This window comes from Haliotis rufescens, unplaced genomic scaffold (assembly GCF_023055435.1).
Source record: "Haliotis rufescens isolate VD_foot unplaced genomic scaffold, xgHalRufe1.0.p SCAF_1, whole genome shotgun sequence".
Taxonomy (NCBI): Eukaryota; Metazoa; Mollusca; class Gastropoda; order Lepetellida; family Haliotidae; genus Haliotis; species Haliotis rufescens.
In genome coordinates this window covers 55325363-55346589 of record NW_025963779.1, presented here as the reverse complement: position 1 = coordinate 55346589, position 21227 = coordinate 55325363, and the positions used below count along the sequence as shown (strand labels likewise).

Genomic DNA, 21227 nt, shown 5'->3' with positions numbered 1-21227 from the left:
TCTATGGCTCATAATAGTATTGATATTGGTCGGTTACATTTAACCCGCAATCAGTACAATTCTGTTGTACAAGGCAATACATTTCAGTTTTTTCCGGAGTTTACGGGTTTGTTTGTTTTTTATTGCCCGTCCGCTGTTGTTTTGATAAAGTTGATAAATTGAAATATATGTCTACAAATATTACCAAAAGAAATCGCTACGTTATGTAATTCATTAATGCTTCAAATCGTAAAATTTATCATGCAGAACATTGGACTGAACACACATGAGAACAAATACTTTTATGAGAGTAGGAGTGCTTGTTAATGTACAAATCATGCAACATTAAACTTAAACGTATGCAGAGTCAGTCAGTATGGTTTTACGCCGCTTTTAGCAATATTCCAGCCACATCACGGCGGGGGACACCAGAAATAGGCTTCATCCATTGTTTCATGTGAAACGTTTTTAGAATTTAGTGACCAGCACATAGGCCGACAGAATGTTGCACCGATTGAGTTAAAAAATATTCTGATACACATTTTTCCTGTTGTTTTTATTTTGACCAGTGAAAATTCCACAAACACACATACAAGAAAAGTGCCACCGAACGGGTCAATTAGTACAATGCAGTGAAAACAAGTGTTATGTGGTGAATACAATGCCACAATGTGGTGGAAACAAGTGTTATGTGGTGAATACAATGCCACAATGTGGTGGAAACAAGTGTTACGTGGTGAATACAATGCCACAATGTGGTGGAAACAAGTGTTATGTGGTGAATACAATGCCACAATTTGGTGGAAACAAGAAATGTAATGTGGTTATAAAGAATTACAGTAGAATAAAGCAGGGTAGCAAAACGTTTTTCACAATACATCTGGAGAAGCAACGCGGTTTAAAAAAAGATTGTATGGAGAGCTCCAATTGGGAAGAAACACGGTTGCAATACGGTCCAAACAGTTACGACAGCAAAGAAACACATTACCGATACATTTATACACAGTGTTTTATAGAGAGGAAACAGTAAAAACACCCTTGCAATGCGGTTAATGCAGAGTTACAACAGAGAAGAAACACATTCGCAATATAGAGAGAGAGGAAACAGAGAAGAACACAGTTGCAATACGGTTAATGCAGTTACAATAGCGAAGACACAGTTGCAATACGGTTAATGCAGTTACAATAGCGAAGACACACAGTTGCAATACGGTTAATGCAGTTACAATACAGAAGAAACACAGTTAGAATAGAGTTTATACACAGTGACAAAGTGTGTTATAGAGAGGAAATAGAAAAGAAACAGTTGCAATAAGGTTCATATAGAGTTGCAATACGGTTATTGCAGTTGCAATAGAGAAGAACCACAGATGCAAACGGTTAATGCAGTTATAATAGAGAAGAAACACTGTTGAAACAGAGTTTATACACAGTGACAAAGTGTGTTATAGAGAGGAAATAGAGAAGAAAAACAGTTGCAATGCGGTTAATTCAGTTACAATAGAGATGAAACACATTGGCAATATAGTTTATACAGTGGCGTTGTGTGTTAGAGAGAGTGGCAATAGAGAACAAACATGGTTGCAATAAGTTTCATATAGACTTTCAATAGAGAACTCAATACAGATGTGTCGTGTTTTATACAAAGTTGCAACATAAAATACAGTTGCAACTGACAAGAAACATCTTTCCGATTTGGTTAAACTGTGGCAATGGTTTTACAGAGTTGCAACACAGAAGAAACACGGCTGCAATACGCTTGATACAGAGTTGCAACAGAGAATATAAACTGTTGCAAAACGCTTCATAAAGTGTTGCAATAGAGAAGAAATGTTGCATCATGGTTCATACAATGTTGAAATAGGGAAGATGTAATGTAAATATATATAAAGGCAACACACTTTATGTATATTTACATTACAAAGGAAACAGCCACAATAAGACTAATCTAGTAGGGTAGCAATATAGTAAATTCAGCTTTAATGCTCCTGATAAACTGGTTTGTTTCAAATTTATATCCATTTAGGGGAGGTCATTCAATCTCGTCACGTTGCAACACATACTTGCGACAGTTTATACAGCTGCGACTAACGGTTTGTACAACATTGCAACACAATTTAACGTATATCTTTCTTAACCCGTTGTACCCTCGGAACAGAATAAAGTCACCATGTTATTTGAAGTAGGTTTGCAAGCGGACTAACAACAGTAGGAATCACATATCTGCTAGCACTTTTATAAAGACATTAATAACTGTGAATTTCATTGCTGTAAACCAACATCCATGGAAAACTTTACAAGACATAATAAATATATTGTTTGTATACAAATGAGAACAAAGCAAAAAAAGTCTTAAATTTTTCCACATACAATCATTCGCGAATACACAGCACTATCATAATTTCATTTACACTTATTTCATTGCAATGCGTAAAATGTGATTCCGCTGATTCGGGGTCAATTAGTCGGTCAATTAGTCTAAACCGATATACTCCTCGCCATAGCATCAGCATGAATGGTCCTGACTTATGTTTTATCTTAAGATGGCGTTAGTCCAATCCATTGAGGTTCCGGAAGTTGTCGCTGATGGAAACGATGTCTGGGAAGCTGTATTGGAAGGTTTCTGTGAACGCTCGGACTTCACGAAGGCACCGGTCAAAGCGTCCCCTAGTGCAGTAGATCCCCGGGGGGTAGTAGTTGTCGTCGCAGACCCCCAGAACTCCGACAGCTGTTTTCCAAGCACAGAGCGCCAGCAGAGAGGGGCTGTATTGGCAGAGTTGATAGTCTTGTAGCGACATCTCTAGGATACAGCGGGACATGGCGCGGCATTGTCTGCGTACAAATGCATAACCGTTAGTGTTTGTTCATATTTCAGGGGGGGGGGGGGGGGTCTTCAGAGGAATGTGTCGACGATGTGTTGTTTAACGCCGCAGTCGGCACAATTTCAGATCTATCACCACAGCGTGTAAATAAGAGTGCTTTGGCCAGGCAAACCAGTAATTGATATTATACCACTCAAAAGAAGTCAAAGAACACCCGATTCTTTAATGCATGGTATGACAGATTAAATTTTGTTATATGAACGAATAATGTGTTCTTCAATTCATTTGAGTAGTATATATGAGTAAAGCCCCGCGCCATCGGGGTACTGTGACATGCCATTCAACCAGGTCGCCGAGCCTGACCACTTGATCAGGAATGTCGCCTCTTACGACAAGCATAGGTTGCTGGGGACCAATTCCAATCCGGGATCCCAATGTGTGTTTCAGAGTTCAGGAGGAGGAAGTTCCGTTTTGGCACACAAGATCCGGAATCCGCACGGGTTTATTATGTGAGGAATGATGACAGTTTAGGTAATAATTGTATAACGAATTTCTAAACTAATTCCCAAACTAAAGACGTCTTTGAAATGTAACTCCATAACTAATGAATACAAATAATACGTCTACATCAACACCAGAGTTGTAGCCATGCTGAAAAAGCTTCATTGGGTATTTACGCGTGCTGTTTTTATCCATTTGAGTTTTTCATTTAATGCATGCGTTTCTGTACGCAAGTTAATTGAGAGGAATTCGGTTTTGAATATTTTTTTACGCAAATACGCTGCTTATCTGTAGCTCTTAAACCACAATCAGTTACGGACGAGTATACCAACTTAATTGACTAATCATACACGAGTAGGACAGCTGAGGAAAATAAATAGGAGGGCAATTTGGTTAATATGGGGGGTAGATATGGGTGACGCCACATCCTTTGATACACAAGGAGGGGTGTATGGGTGGGCCGACGGGAGGACGTTCATAACGTGCTAGCATACACACGGCTAATCCGGGGGATAATACCGGTCAATGTCAATCTTCAACGCAATTTGTTGGAAGGAATATGGATGAACATGCTGTACATATTTTGTAAAGTTATCATATTTCAGCGTCACAATACCAGGCTACGACGCTTATTAAACTGAAGTTTTTTGCACTCAGGCCATAGTCTGTAGATATAATATATACCATGCAATTAAACAAATATTATGTTCAGTTTATACAGTTACATATGACATTAAGATTTTAATATTATTCCACGTTTGAAACAGTGCCGGTGGATACTTAAAACCAAATGACAAAAATAGAATACAGAACAGACAACAGAATATTTGTTTAATGCTTTATGTGCCTTAACAACTTGACACACGTATGAAACATCTTCCAAATCAGCAGCTGAAGCAGGTGGGAAGTACAAACGTTATAATGTTGTCGGACAAGTTATTTTTGTTTAATAAGTGTTCAGGAATCCACTTCAACCCCCACATATCACCCACACACGCCTTATTTTCTATTTAAGATTTGTAAATATTAATAAGATCTTTATCTGACATCGAACCTTTGAACTGATCCCTTTGTGGGAACAAAGTTCGAAAAAAATATGTAAGGGTGCATTATTATCTATGAACGTGTTGCCATCCTATTCCAATGATGTTATCCTTTATAGCCATAACCGATCGTGAATCTTCAGCATTAAGCATCCATCTCATGACTGCTTTTCACTCTTTTCTCTTCAGCATTACATAAATAATGTCAATTTCATTCAAAGTGTCAAAATGTTAACAATTCAGAAAGTGACACTCTTTAACGAGGGGGCAAGAGTGCACTTTTTAAAGTAGGCAAACGTTTATTTAAACATTTCAAGTGTGATTTCAAAACTAAATTTGTACTTTTTTCTCTAAACTAACGAAGCGCATGCTTCAGGAGACGGTTACTAAATTAAAACACTTGAGGTGGAGAAGGTGCTCACTCTGTTTGTATGCTACGAGGTCTGTGATTCAAGTGTCACACCAGAGCGACTCCATAACGCGAACAACCGAACTTGAATCAATTCACCTCCGTCTAACCAAGCCTTCCACACCATTAGACTTTCTAGCCTTTTAATAAGCATACAAGAGTTGCCTCAATCCACGTTGGCTACACAAAGACAGCAATAACTGGGGTATAATGGCCCAACACTCGTCCGGAGCCGCCAAGTAGAGGGGGGAGGGGCCGAGACGCTGCCACAAACACGATGTGTTAGACCTAGTCTTCTTCTCTTCAAATGTACAAATACAACCAATAATCGGGCTGAATAACATTTGAACGGGCAGAAAGAAGCACTTGAGAAATTGTGTGCGCCGTAATCACGGCCCAGCGGAGAGGTAGTCAATTAGCGAAGGGGATTCAGATCTGTCAATGCGTGTCATCCGTCTTAGGAAAATTCGGATTTATTTTTTTCAAATTGTTCTAGAGCAAAATATGTACGTTATTTTCCTCCCGACTGCCTGCCATTATATGCACGGACACGCTAATCATTGGACACACCAGGGGGCGCTGTGCCTGTGTTTAGCAGCGCCCCCTACCGGGTTACCTGGAGGCTATTTTCCAGACAACTCTTGTTTAGATGGGGCATCTCGAGTTACTAATACTTAAAAAATTACACGATAATTTACAATATTTTGTTCAGTTACATAAGTGGCATAAGTATGATGGCCCGGAGCCAATGAACTAGCTCGTACTATAACAAGCTCGGCCCCGCCTCGTTATCATCTCGCGCTCTTCACCTCATTCATAAGTGAATTTAATGCGCACAAAAACATCCTTATAAAAGAGATTTCCTGTTTTCAATTCAACCACTTAGGACACAGTACCTGGACTGTTACAGGGAAACGAACTTTAGAATTCGCCCATGAAATGCTGACTTCTTGAACATACCAAGATCGTCGAGTAGTCCACAAGGCATCCTTGAGTCGGTAAAGTTTGTATTGCTCGACAAATATTGAATACATAGGAATGCTGATGTTATTTTAACATTTGTATGCTGTCATCAAGCAGTTCAATGTTAGCATTCATCATGTAGGTTCATCGCAAAACACTTGACCACCACACGACATGGGGCAAACTCATCTCGGTTATACATCACTGCCGTGTCTTCCTTCTATAGTACTGGTAGTCCTGCTTGTGTGAACTTGTTGGACATTTTACAACATATTCATCTGCAATTTTCACATATTCTGTCACAATTCAGTATATAAACTGATATAGTAGACTTCTAATGAGTTTTGTTTCATGAGTGAGTTGGGTTTCACGCCGCTTTTAACAGTATTACAGTTATATCACGGCGTGTCAGCTTAATGTGGGAGGAAAGCCCGAAGTGATGCAGGTATCAGACCTTTACCACTTCGGTGAAGCCTACGAGTACGGGTATGGTGCTGACAAACCTAGAAACATAATCGGGGCGGAATGGATTCGAACCCACTATCATAGGTTTCTGGCGTGTCCAAGGGATGCAACTCTGCACAGCGAATTGCGGCGCCTTTGACGACGGACCACCCGTGCCCCATTGTTTCATGAAAACGTCTGCAATATAACAGTTAAATTGTAATTTGTAAAAAAAAACGTCCCTGTTGGATTTCTTTGGTTTTGTTGTTTAAAGCCGCACTCGGCAACATTCCAGCTATATAACGGCGGTCTGAATATAATCGAGTCTGGACCAGACAATCCAGTGATTGACATCATGAGAATCGTTGCCATGCGTTTAGTCGACTCCTGCGATAAGCATAGCTTGCTAATACCTGTATTCTTACCCTGAATCCCGACGGATCAGGCCCGTGGTGCACTATTGGATAGCAGTTGGTTGTGATCATACTTTGGCTGTTGCTGAGAGTTCTAAACTGATGAAGGTGTGTATGAAGGATGCCCCAAGAACATCTTCTATCTCTTTTAGTTTATACTAAACCTTACAAAGATGAAGAAGATGTCTGCCTTGGTGAGTGAGTGAATGTGGTTTTTAGACGTTTTCAGCAATATTTCAACATACAGGGCTCCACACACGGTACCATGTGGAAAATCGAACTCCATCGTGACAAGTGAACGCTTTATCCCCGCTTCCCCAACGCCCCAGACATATGCCTGCGAGAATCAGTGAGAGGTTGGTTTAATGCTGCTTTTATGAATATCCCAGTAATTTCACGGAGAGGGGCTCGACCACGTGTCCTGAGATATTAGCATTGATTAAGTCAGAGAATGTTTGTTTGTTTATTGTTTAACGTCGCACTCAGCAATATTCCAGCTATATGACGGCGGTCTGTAAATAATCGAGTCTGGACACTCCAGTGATTGACATCGTGAGCATCGATCCACGCAATTGGGATCGATGACATGCATCAACCAAGTCAGCGAGCCTGACCACCCGATCCCGTTAATCGCCTCTTACGACAAGCAAAATCGCCTTTTACGGCAAACATGGGTTGCCGAAGACCTATCTACCCCGGAATCTTCACGGGTCAAGTCAGAGAATGAGTGAGTGAGGATGGTATTACGCTGTTTTCAGGAATATTCCAGCAATATTACGACACGGATTCGACCACGTGTCCTCAGCGTGGTGATCGTACAGTTAACTACTGGGCTATCTCGCCGCCACTGTCGGCTTGTGGCCAAGCTGATTATCTCTAGTTCTGATTTTTAACAGTAAACGACCGTCAACATGCTAATGCCAATGATAATGTTGTGAATGCCAGTGTAAATCTGTTCAAAACGCATACACGTGTTTGTAAAGGAATGGTGAAGAAAGACATTGTTTGACATGGCTAGCCCAGTAAATGGTGACACCAGTAGCAAGATAGTTGGCACCAAGAAGAGAACTCATGTGATGAAACCCACTTGGTATTCCCCAAACTTTAGCTTACCTGCTTACCCAAGTCATCCCGCCACCATCTTCAGCTTACCTGAGTGATACTCCCACCCTACTCTACTCCATCTATTGCTTACCCGAATCATCCCGCCACCACCTATAGCTAACCTGAGTGACATCCCACTCCATCCCATGTATTGCTAACCCGAATCATCCCGCCACCACCTATAGCTAACCTGAGTGACATCCCACTCCATCCCATGTATTGCTAACCCGAATCATCCCGCCACCACCTATAGCTAACCTGAGTGACATCCCACTCCATCCCATGTATTGCTAACCCGAATCATCCCGCCACCACCTATAGCTTACCTGAGTGACACCCCCACACCCACCCATCTATTGCTTACCCGAATCATCCCACCATCATCTATAGCTAACCTAAGTGACATCCCCACACCCACCCATCTATTGCTTACCCGAATCATCCCACCATCATCTATAGCTAACCTAAGTGACATCCCCACTCCAGCCCATCTATTGCTAACCCGAATCATCCCGCCACCACCTATAGCTTACCTGAGTGACACCCCCACACCCACCCATCTATTGCTTACCCGAATCATCCCGCCACCACCTATAGCTTACCTGAGTGACACCCCCACTCCACTCCATCTATTGCTAACCCGAATCTTCCCGCCACCACCTATAGCTAACCTGAGTGACACCCCCACTCCATCCCATGTATTGCTAACCCGAATCATCCCGCCACCACCTATAGCTTACCTGAGTGACACCCCCACACCCACCCATCTATTGCTTACCCGAATCATCCCACCACCACCTACAGCTTACCCGAGTGACACCCCACCCCCTCATCTATTGCTTACATGAATCTTCCCGGCACCACCTATAACTTAACTTACCTGAATGACACCACACTTCAACACGTGGATTGGTCATCCGAGCCATCCCGCCATCATCTATTGTTTACACGAATGACCCCCCTTACCCCGAACATAGATTACCTAACATCCCCTCCCCAACCTACCTGAGTGATTCTCCATGTTGCAAATCCACGCACCCGCCAAGGCAACATGCGGAGAAGTATTCCAGGAAGAAGCGAGAGGTCGGCACCAGGAGGTCGAACCTCAAGGCCAGAAGTACCAGCGTCTCCAGCTTTTTCACTTGTTCTCTGTTGTATTTGGAGTTGCAGCAATCAAGCAAGTCGTTAATCTCCGGGGGAATAACCTCCTCCTGAAACCATGTGTCTACATCAGAAAATCGTTAATTATCTCGATCTACCACTTACCTTCGGATAAAAGTCACATACAGAGGATAGGGTGGGGGCTGAGTAGATTCACACTGTATCCCGAAGTGTTAGTCAGTATGGTTTTACTCCCCTTTTAACCTCAGTCCAGTTATCACGGCAGAGGACACCATAACATGCGGAATCGAACCCAGGCCTGCGATGTGACGAGCGAACGCACGCTTTAAACTCTAGTCGAACAGCCTGCCCTCGCTTCAGTTTAAGGTCATTAAGCCACATTAAAAGTCTGGAAGACCGAACACAACAATTGCACAAATGAGCAATATTCCAGCTATATGACGGCGGTCTGTAAATAATAGAGTCTGGACCAGACAATCCAGTGATTGGCATCATGAGCATCGATCCACGTAATTGGGATACGATGACATGCATCAACCAAGTTAGCGAGCCTGACCACCCGATCCCGTACCAGTGAATGAATAATGTTTAACGCCGCATCAGTAATCTTACAGCTATTCCCGGCGTATCATATACTGAAAGCATGTACTTCTTCCACGACAAGACGCGGTCCCCAAGGTATAATAACCACAATAACAGTCGCGATTCAATTTCCAAACGAATCTGACCCATGGGAGGTAACTCTAAACTTACTATTTTTGCTGCGATTAGTAATGCAGTGATGCCGAGGAGCGGTAGACATGGAATGTCTACGTACATAGCCGCCATGGTGCGGTCGATGATGTTGACAGTGACGAAGAGGCTGTCTGGGTTGAGACAGTGGTCGCGGTGAACTTTGGTCACCCAGCTCACCATGACAGCCCGCATCCCTGGCGTGATCTGAGAGACAGACACAGACCGAAAATATTACAATTATAAAACATACCTTTAAACGTTTAATCAGTGACTCTTTCATGAAACCTATACTCAAATGTAATCGCGATCGTATTTTTGCGTATCATATTTTATTTTGTTTTTGGAAACTCAAAACTAGTCTTATTGTTTGAAACTGAAATTGAACTGGACTTTTTGGTTGTAGGTTGTAGATGGATCTATAAGCCTTCTGAAGATGTTCATTTCTAACATAAAATTAAAACAAAATTAAATTCTGCCCAGCATTGTGTATGTTCTTCAAACAAATTGTCAGGTGTTTTCTTGTTATTTTTATTCCATGTTAGAGATTGGTAGTAGTTTGAAGGGAAAGTCTTCTTTTAACCAATAGCATACTGCTGGTCACAAGCGGTTTGTTGTGTACAGACTACTGAACATATTGTACACATGTGTACAATCATTGTACATATTTGTACATTTTCTCTCTTGATATTATGAAGCCAAACATGTGTATATTTCATTGACGTCAATGTCTTGCTATTCCAACAAGGATATTTGGCGACTTTGTCGATTTTTCAATAAAAATACAACAAAAACTTACAATCTGTTACTCCATAGTTTCAGTTTTCAATAAATGGATATGCTCACAATTACTTTACATTTTTTATAAATTCAAACTTTCTTTTCACCTGCATCATTTTCATTTTTCGATCACAAAAACAGTTGTCAGGTTAAAGAGTTTGTACCTTCGTACACAAATATACATGTCATTTCCAGCTTCAAACATACACGAACAAATAGCCGATATACAATTACATTAGTGACGATGCGTATGGTACATGATCATAGTACGTAGTTATGGCACATGGTCATGGTACACTGTCATGGTGCGTGGTCATGGTACAATGTCATGGTGCGTGGTCATGGTACACTGTCATGGTGCGTGGTCATGGTACACTGTCATGGTGCGTGGTCATGGTACAATGTCATGGTGCGTGGTCATGGTACAATGTCATGGTGCGTGGTCATGGTACACCGTCATGGTCATGGTGCATGGTCATGGTACACTGTCATGGTGCGTGACCATTGTACACTGTCATGGTGCGTGGTCATGGTACACTGTCATGGTCATGGTGCATGGTCATGGTACACTGTCATGGTGCGTGGTCATGGTACACTGTCATGGTCATGGTGCATTGTCATGGTGCATGGTCATGGTACACTGTCATGGTACACTGTCATGGTGCGTGATCATGGTACACTGTCATGGTGCGTGGTCATGGTACACTCTCATGGTCATGGTGCATGGTCATGGTACACAGTCATGGTGCGTGATCATGGTACACTGTCATGGTGCGTGGTCATGGTACACTGTCATGGTGCGTGATCATGGTACACTGTCATGGTGCGTGATCATGATACACTGTCATGGTGCGTGGTCATGGTACACTGTCATGGTGCGTGATCATGGTACACTATCATGGTACGTCATCATGGTACACTGTCATGGTACACTGTCATAGTGCGTGATCATGGTACACTATCATGGTGCGTGGACATGGTACACTGTCATGGTGCGTGATCAAGGTACACTGTCATGGTGCGTGGTCATGGTACATTGTCATGGTACATGGTCATGGTGCATGATCAAGTTACACTGTCATGGTACATGGTCATGGTACATGGTCATGGTACATAGTCACGGTACATGGTCATGGTACATTGTCACAATGCATGGTCATGGTACATTGTAATAGTGCGTGGTCATGGTACATTGTCACGGTACATGGTCATGGTACATTGTCACAATGCATGGTCATGGTACATTGTAATAGTGCGTGATCATGATACATTGTCATGGTTCGTGGTCATGGTACACTGTCATGGTGCGTGATCATGGTACACTGTCATGGTGCGTCATCATGGTACACTGTCATGGTACACTGTCATGGTGCGTGATCAAGGTACACTGTCATGGTGCGTGATCAAGGTACACTGCCATGGTGCGTGGTCATGGTACATTGTCATGGAACACTGTCATGGTGCATGATCAAGGTACACTGTCATGGTGCATGATCATGGTACACTGTCATGGTACACTGTCATGGTGCGTGGTCATGGTGCGTGGTCATGGTACACTATCATGGTGCGTGGTCATGGTACATTGTCATGGTGCGTGGTCATGGTACATTGTCATGGTGCGTGGTCATGGTACACTGTCATGGTGCGTGGTCAAGGTACATTGTCATGGTGCGTGGTCATGGTACATTGTCATGGTGCGTGGTCATGGTACACTGTCATGGTGCGTGATAAAGGTACATGGTCATGGTACATTGTCACGGTACATTGTCACGGTACATGGTCATGGTACATTGTCACAATGCATGGTCATGGTACATTGTAATAGTGCGTGGTCATGGTACATTGTCACGGTACATTGTCACGGTACATGGTCATGGTACATTGTCACAATGCATGGTCATGGTACATTGTAATAGTGCGTGGTCATGGTACATTGTCACGGTACATGGTCATGGTACATTGTCACAATGCATGGTCATGGTACATTGTAATAGTGCGTGGTCATGGTACATTGTAATAGTGCGTGGTCATGGTACATTGTCACGGTGCATGGTCATGGTACATTATCATAGTGTGTGGGCATGGTACATTGTCACGGTGCATGGTCATGGTGCATTGTCACGATGCATGGTCAGGGTACATTATCATAGTGTGTGGACATGGTACATTGTCACGGTGCATGGTCATGGTGCATTGTCACGATGCATGGTCAGGGTACATTATCATAGTGTGTGGGCATGGTACATTGTCACGGTGCATGGTCATGGTGCATTGTCACGATGCATGGTCATGGTACATTATCATAGTGTGTGGGCATGGTACATTGTCACGGTGCATGGTCATGGTGCATTGTCATAACGCATGGTCATGATACATGTCATGGTCATGGTGCATCGTCAAAAAAACAAACGTGCACTGCACTGTGTCAAATTGTATCAAAAGTGATGACCTCTTTCTGTCGGTTGAGGCTTTTCAAAGGATGGACTCGTTTCTCCAGGGCGAGTCGATGTAAGTAAATCTCGTCTTTGTAGGGTTCGAATCCTGCGTGGTTAACGTCGCCCAGCGGCCAAAGAGGTCCATGGGTCATTGGACTGGACAGAGGCAACTTCTTGAACTTCCGCTCAATCAGACAATCCGGACAGTCGAAACACTTGAGCTGGGTTGTATCCCCTAGACCAGAGTCATTCCCCTGGAGAAGAGTTGTCTCCCCTTCCATCGGTGTAAGGGTCTGGGCATGGCTGTGCACTTCAACCTGAGAGTAACAAAATGTATTCTTACGACAGATATAGGTGTGTATGTGCGTGCGTGCGTGCGTGCGTGCGTGCGTGCGTGTGTCTGTACTTTCATAGTACTAGCCCACTGAGATACCATGCCGCAGTTTAACGTGAATACCCAACTCAGTACCCAGACATATTCTTGTTTTAGCCCCTTAATACCGCGCGCCAGGCAGGGCAGCAACAAGTACCATCTTTAACGACTTTTGGGGTTTTAACGGACCTTTCGCTCTTCGGGCGGACGCTCTGCCACTAGGCTACGGAGTCGGTCAAATCAAGTCTGGGCGGGTGGAGGACAAGTATTAATATAATAATTGATCACTGGTGTTGTTAAAATTGCAACATAATACGCCTAAAATAATGTCTTGTATGAGTTCTAATGTACCAATCTTTCTGTTGGATCAGTCAAAACATATTCAAAAAAGTATATTGGTGTCCGAACATAGTGTATGCCTCATAAAATTATCAATAAATAGTAAATAATTATTTGAACCTGAAAATTAAGTATCACAGTAAAAAGAGCTCATACATTTTTCAGCATCTGAAGTTTTTATTTTAATTCAACATAACTTACAAAATGTGTGTGCGCGTGCGCGTGCGTGGTTGCTGAGGACCCATTCTAACCCGAAATCCCAAAAGGGTACTTAAATAATGACTGATATGTTGCACTTAATATAATAATGAGTGAGAATGGTTTTACGCCGCTTTTAGCAATATTCCAGCAATATCACGACGGGGGACACCAGAAATGGGCTTCACACATTGTACCCATGTTAGTATTCGAACCCGGGTCTTCGGCGTGATGAACGAACGCTTTACCCCATGCGACCCGTGAAGATCCGGGGTAGAATAGGTCTTCAGCAACCAAGGCTTGCCGTAAAAGGCGACTATGCTTGTCGTAAGAGGCGACTAACGGGATCGGGTGGTCAGGTTCGCTGACTTGGTTGATGCATGTGTCGTCATATCCCAATTGCGTGGATAGATGCTCATGATGTCGATCACTGGATTGTCTGGTCAAGATTCGATTATTTACAGACCGCCGTCATATCGCTGTAATATTGCTGAGTGCGGCGTTAAACAACAAACAAACATTACCCCATGCTTGTCCTTCGTTGCCGTTGCTGGGTAATTGAATGGACGATTCAAGTTTTGCATTCCAAACATATTAGTGGGCATGCTTTTAGCGATGATTATACGGCGCTTTGATAACTGTCAACGCCCCGTTCCACATTGCAATGACACCTCAACTTCAAACATATTCTATCATATAGCGGATAGGGTTAATTATGAGACAAACCGATCAGATAAACTTGGTGTCACGGTACGATAAATATGGTTATATGTCACCAAGCAGGAACTATTTTAAATAAGCACCATACATTAATCCAATGCCTACATGCTCAAATCAGGTCTGTCATACAGACTCCAAACAAATATATCAAGTACAGCCCATGCAAGTCTATCATATATGGCAAGTCTAGATTACTGCAGTGAATGAGAGTCACTCGGCTTCTTTAAATTATATTTCTATGACTACAATTTAACAACAGATTAATCTGTAAAATATGTTCATTTCAGCGACTCGATGTCAGTCTACTGTAGCTCAAAGCTAGTGCCTGACGTTACCAATATGCTCAGATAGGGGCTTTAAATGATCATGCGGGTGTGTTTCTTTCAACAAAATGGCTGCAAATCATTTGGCACTATACCATAAATGGCGGTTCACTTTAACATTGTCAGCGGTTCCTAAGGTTACTTCAGTGAGTGAAACTAGATATTAAATATTGATTATTTTAAGACTTATCATTACCCTCGTGAGTATCCGTATCGCACAGTTTATTCGACATTTATTCTGTCAGAGTGAGTGAGTGAGTGAGTGAGTATGGTTTTACGCCGCTTTTAGCAATATTCCAGCAATATCACGGCGGGGGACACCAGAAATGGGCTTCACACATTGTACCCATGTTAGGAATCGAACCCGGGTCTTCGGCGTGACGAGCGAACGCTTTAACCACTAGGCTACCCGACCGCCCCTATTCTGTCAGAAATACTCGGCTAACAATATCTGTGATGGAAGTATCGATCTTCATTTCGTAACCAGTGAATTAAGTTTAACGCTGCCTTAAAAAATAGTTAGGCCATGGAGCGTCAGCCTAGTTCCCTGGGTATCTAGCGCTAGCGCAGCACACACAGGGAACCAGGCGGATGGAGTGTCCGCTCTCATTCGTGACCAACTCGTGTTATTCCGGGACAAGCCGAATAGCGACTCGTGCCCCTCTCATGGCCATTTTTGCAACCGGGTTCCGTCTTAGCGCAAACGGGCATACCTAAAACAATTGTCAACTCGTTGCGCAATGGTTCACAAATATTTCCCGCTATATCATCTATATTTCAGATGCAATTTAAAGCACGTCAGGACATGCGGAATTATACAGTATGATTGAACACATTTAACTGTGTCTTGGGTATATTTTTAGATGCAAGACATATGTAAAAACATAAATTATTTCTGAGGGATTCTTTGACGAAGAACTTGAAATCATACGCGCATTCTGATTGGTTTGTCGTATTTTCGCACATAATATTCATCGATAGGGGTACGAGTCTTCTTGCAGGTTACGGAAAGGGGCGAGTGGTGACGAATGTGTCCGCTCTGTGAGGGGCGTGCTCAGCACCTGCGAATCAAGGGCAGATACGTATGTTTCAAATTGCTTATCTTTTGTTTCCCTCCACTAGCAAATAATCTCTGGGTTAACTGGGGATGCAGTGAAACCTCGCTATTCCTGACCCCGTTTATACGGACACTAGAACAGCTATTAATGTTTGGAACATATATACATATATATCACTGGGGCGATACAAACCGGATTAATACACTGTACACACAGGATCCGTGAAGATCCGGGTTAGAACAGGTCTCCAGCAACCCATGCTTGTCGTAAGAGGCGACTAACGGGATCAGGTGATCAGGCTCGCTGACTTGGTTGATGCATGTCATCGTTTTGGTGGTTCAATCATCCGTTCAATAACTCTGCTTCATGGGTCTGGTTGACTGTGTTACAAGAAGTGGTAACGGGGCGGTGGGGTTGCCTAGTGGTTAAAGCGTTCGCTCGTCACGCCAAAGACCCGGGTTCGATTCCCCACATGGGTACAATGTGTGAAGCCCATTTCTGGTGTCCCCCGCCGTGATATTGCGCGAATATTGCTAAAAGCGACGTAAAACCATTATATTTTTATATATATTTTAAGTGAAAAAAATGACGCGTTCATGTATACACAGGGGTTAAGAGCTGTCCATGCCAACCCGGAGTGAGTGAGTGAGTGAGTGAGTGAGTATGGTTTTACGCCGCTTTTAGCAATATTCTAGCAATATCACAGCGGGGGACACCAGAAATGGGCTTCACACATTGTACCCATGTCGGGAATCGAACCCGGGTCTTCGGCGTGACGAGCGAACGCTTTAACCAGTAGGCTACCCGACCGCCCCGCCAAACCGGAAGTTGGTAGGAAGCAACAACCATTTTCTCGCTTGACATTAAAAAATGTGATTTCCCCAAAGTACATTAAGCACAATTTAGGCAATTTTTCAGCCTCTTTGATTATTATTATGAACGAAATCGAACCCATTTCACGCACCGAAGGGCTTCCAGACTATAATCGTTACAGTATGTAAATACGACACTCTATAAAAAGATCGATATTTTTATCTTCACTTTTTGATGCCATCGGGAGCGATACCGACGAGTCGAAAACTAGGTGCTTTTCAGCGTTAAAACGACATTATTGATTCATACTAAGGTCAATTTTAGCTGTATGTATTTGAACCAGGGCAGATTTGAGGAACTTTGAACATATCTTAAGATGAAGAACATCTAATTTCTCGTCAGGTACCATAACAAGAAGTTTACTTGAAACAATTGACCTTTCTACGCTGGAGAGATGACAGGAACAGGGTGTTGATACAATTGTTTAAATGCCTTTCGCATGACTGCGTTTTCTTCAGCTGAAGTCGTGAAAAACGTGCGGTTCCTCGTCAAAACAGAGTGAGTTTTCGGGTAACCGAGACATGCAAGTTGCACGGTCGGCGCTGGGGCGATTGTAGTAAATGTTGTTTGACGTTACAGTCCACAATATTCCCGCCATATCTCGACCGCTTGAAATAATGGAGTATGAGCCTGGCACACCATTGAGTGAGTATGGTTTTACGCCGCTTTTAGCAATATTCTAGCAATATCACGGCGGAGAACACCAGAAATGGGCTTCACACATTGTACCCATGTGGGGACTCGAAGGCACGCCAATGACCGACAGCATGTTAAACCGATGACCAGCCTATACAGCAAAGTGCAGGCACACGTACGTGTGTGTGTGTGCGTGTGTGCGTGCGTATGTGTGTGCGTGCGTGCGTGCGTGCGTGCGTGTGTGTTTGCGTCTGTCTGTGTGCGTGCGTGTTTGAGTATCCCCTAATGCCGAACGCCAGGCAGGGTAACAATAAGTGTCATCTTTTAACGTCTCTTGGTATGACGCGGCCGGGGATCGAACCATAAACCTTCCGCTCCCAGAGCATACATTCCTTCAACTACACCGCGGATGCGGTCTCAGAAAAGGAGAACCAATTGTCACTGACTAAAACATGTAAGAGTGAGTGCGTATGCTACAACGCCGCCAGACGCCGAACGCTTTAACACCAACTGTAGGCTTCCCCACCGCATCACAAACTACAGCATAAACATACTATAATAATTACTCTTTGAAAGGCAAGTAAAAGGTCCTAAATAGAATAAGTTGGGATCATTTTGCAACCTGAGCAAGTCTACCACAAGCCATATAAAATATATTTTTACTTGTGGGCGAACTCCAGCAAGCAATACGCTATAAGACAACACTGTATAGTCCAGCCCAAAACTAGGATTGGCCACCGGAAACAAGAGTGTGCTGAGGTGCATAATTAAAGCTGCAGTAGGCATATTTTTCAAATAAGTATTATTTTGAATTGAGACAAATTCTTTATGCAAAAGAAATATTTCGCTCACACATCGAACTTTATCTATCTTACATAACCCAGATCATATATTTAGTAAAACAATCACCCCCATTCCCATCTTCCCGAGGCAAGTGAGTTAACTGACTATAAAAGTCCAGTTTCCACCCTTGCCGAACTAGGCTGGTATTATGGAGTTACATTTTGGCTGGACTAACGAGTCTATGCATAGTCAAATCGGAATCGCGCACCGAAATCGAAATCCGGTTCGTAAAGTGTCATGCAGATTTCGGTCGACGGCGGGATTTGCAAAGTGAGTGAGTGAGTATGGTTTTACGCCGCTTTTAGCAATATTCCAGCAATATCACGGCGGGGGACACCAGAAATGGGCTTCACACATTGTACCCATGTCGGGAATCGAACCCGGGTCTTCGGCGTGACGAGCGAACGCTTTAACCACTAGGCTACCCGACCGCCCTTGGATTTGCAAAGCATGTGCACCGCTAACTCGTTGTCAACAGATATTTTCTATATCTTTTCATGTTTTTAATCAAGGTGCACACGTGATTTAATGCACTTCGCGATGTAAGACTCGTTTGATCACAATATAGATCTTGATTATCGATCAGATCGCTTTGATTGGGCGCCACCGTTTTGTTTGAAGCAAATGCAAGTGATACGAGAGGTTGAATCTGATTGGTCAATAGGAGAGGCATAGAAAGGACATTACTCGTAATAGCCACTGGTGGCGCTACGATCGAGCCCAGGAATTCCAGCCTAGTTCGGCAAGGACTTTTAAAGTCAGTTAACACTCTTGCCTCGGGAAGATGCCCCATTCCACTATCATCTCATTTAGCTCCAGCAGCCCAAAATCGTCCCCTCTTCAGCTCTTGGCCCTGAATTTAAGAGACTTAATATCAACATTCGAAGGTTGCTTTTTATAGCTCTTTTTTTCAAAAATTAATTTAACTTTATGAACAATTTTTTTTTCAGGGACTATATATTAATTTAACAACAAACCATATTCTTTATGTCAAATTTAATGTTGAACACTAAGTTGAAACGATACGAGAACACTGGAGGTTCATACGATAAAACCAAAATGTCGATCAAATTAAGTAGGTAATTTTTCGGGTCGTTCTAATGATCTGTGAAACAATGCGTGTTCGTACATAATGAAATAATGTTGAGATACATAAATCACTTCTGTTCCACTTAAATCATTGACCGTCAACAATCGTGACGTCATGTGTACATGGAATTCCCTGAGCTCCGCACAACGATATATGACCCTTACCGAGTGAGTGAATGTAGTTTTACGGCGCTGGGTACCAAATTTAAACTTCATTAATGCCATCTGTATTCGAACCTGGGTCATACAAATCGGTGGCCGAGAACATGAGCGAAGACTCAATCACGGAAAGGAAACCCGTTTACAGACTGGTTTCATGCTCGATGTGCGCTGCGACAGTTTTATGATATGTAGAGACATATTCTTTTCTGAGGACCCTTTTTTCAGCCTATAAACAAGCACAGGGCATCCTTCGTTTACCGCCAGATACCTTCGAGAAGGAGCAGGTTCCACGTGTTATATGCAGACAGTCCGACAATACAGCAATACTAGTGCCGCGGCAACTGTCATTGATCATAAAGCATTTATTATCACGGGATTGGGAGAGTTAGTGAGTGAGATTCACGTTGATTTCCACATACGATTCATTCATATTACTTACGTTAACTGTCATGGTTTCTTCATGATTTGACAGATTAATTATTGTTAGTAATGTGAAAGAATCGGAAGGTCCTTAATTTTTTTAGTAGTTTAATTGAAACACTGTTCAAAGCGGCGTAAAACCTAACTCGCTCATTGTATTTTTATGTTTTTGTCTGCGCCCTATGTTTACCATTCCAGAAAATATACAATGGCCAAATTATAAGTTTTTCCGCGTTGCAGATCACGACTTTTTTTAACATGCTATACTCTGTGGTCATTTGATCTCAGAATCCACTACAAAGTATATTCCTCACACCTCAAATGTACCACCCTAATATCTACCTTCGAATTATGACCTACCCGTCTCTGGCAACAAACCGAAGCAATGTCACTATACCCAGGCAAGTCAGACCGTCAGTGTTGTGTGTGGGTTGCCTACCTGCCTCACCCCTGGGTAGCCGCAGTCCACTACCCCCTCGTCCAGCAAGTCATCAGGGTCGTAAGAACACACAGTGTCAAGATGGCACATCGCACAGTCCGACGACATCACAGATTTTCTTCACACTCTCAATCGAAACGCCGATTTCCAAATCACCTGTACCTGGCGTTACCTGTTTCAGATCCACATACTCTTGCCTTTCTGTCTGCATGGCTCTCGGCAGTGTTTACATTTCGTGGGACAAACCATTTTCTGATCACGTCACTTGAAACTTTGAAATCGTCCCGCGGGTGAATAAACGCAATAATATATATTATTTCATATTTGTGCAAATTTGTAATTTAATATTAAATGTTCTCATATGTTTTCTTATAAAACGTAAATTTTGTTAAACTGTTCTCTTTACTTCAACACCCCTTTAACGAATAAACTCTACCATGCACGAGCAAGCGTCACGGCAGAGTTGGGATGTTTGAACTGGGTCTGGTAAGGTGGTAATGAATTATGATGCAATAGATAATAATCATATAACAAAGATTTTTAATCAATATATTTTTCCTTCCAAATTCCTAAATTTGTTAGAACTATTTCAAAATTTCTCTTAACCTGCTTGTTTATTTCTCTACCGTGTTTGAAAAAGGCTTTGAAGTGACACGTACCATGCACGTGCTTCCCGTGGGCTCCACGACAGAAAGATCACGAGTTTCACAGAGCGGCACACGCTGACCGCGTGACAAATGGTTTAAACGCGTGAAGTTAAAATACGGGAGTAATTTACATTTTTCTTCTTAAGATGTAGTTTAATGATTCATCAGAACAAACGCTTAAATATACCAAGAGAAATTATATAGTGTTATCAATAAGACTTAAATGTAATCGAATACGCGTTTCGCTTTCTATTTATCTGCAGTAAATATAAGTAAATATTAGTGTCTAAGAAGTAAATACTTCTATGCTATGCAAATGCTATGAAAACACAACTCTTCATAAATGATCTGTACCGCTCT

At 42.6% G+C, this 21227-nt stretch overlaps 1 protein-coding gene across 1 annotated transcript; it reads right to left on the bottom strand.

The window, feature by feature from the left end:
- Positions 1-518: 518 nt before the first annotated feature.
- Positions 519-20418, bottom strand: LOC124131536 (cyclin-O-like). Its single transcript, XM_046494846.2, has 5 exons — positions 20221-20418; positions 12762-13064; positions 9554-9739; positions 8684-8889; positions 519-2811 (listed from the first exon to the last, which is right to left on the bottom strand). Exons 1-5 carry the CDS (start codon positions 20326-20328, stop codon positions 2529-2531), a joined length of 1086 nt encoding a protein of 361 aa, XP_046350802.1. The 5' UTR covers positions 20329-20418; the 3' UTR covers positions 519-2528.
- Between the last annotated feature and the right edge of the window lie 809 nt (positions 20419-21227).

Coding starts and splice junctions, on each gene's coding strand:
- LOC124131536 (XM_046494846.2), bottom strand. CDS start 20,328: ATGTCGTCGGACTGTGCGATGTGCCATCTTGACACTGTGTGTTCTTAC. Junction 13,065..20,220: donor GCTACCCAGGGGTGAGGCAG/GTAGGCAACCCA, acceptor TGTTACTCTCAG/GTTGAAGTGCACAGCCATGC. Junction 2,812..8,683: donor CAACATGGAGAATCACTCAG/GTAGGTTGGGGA, acceptor ATTTGTACGCAG/ACAATGCCGCGCCATGTCCC.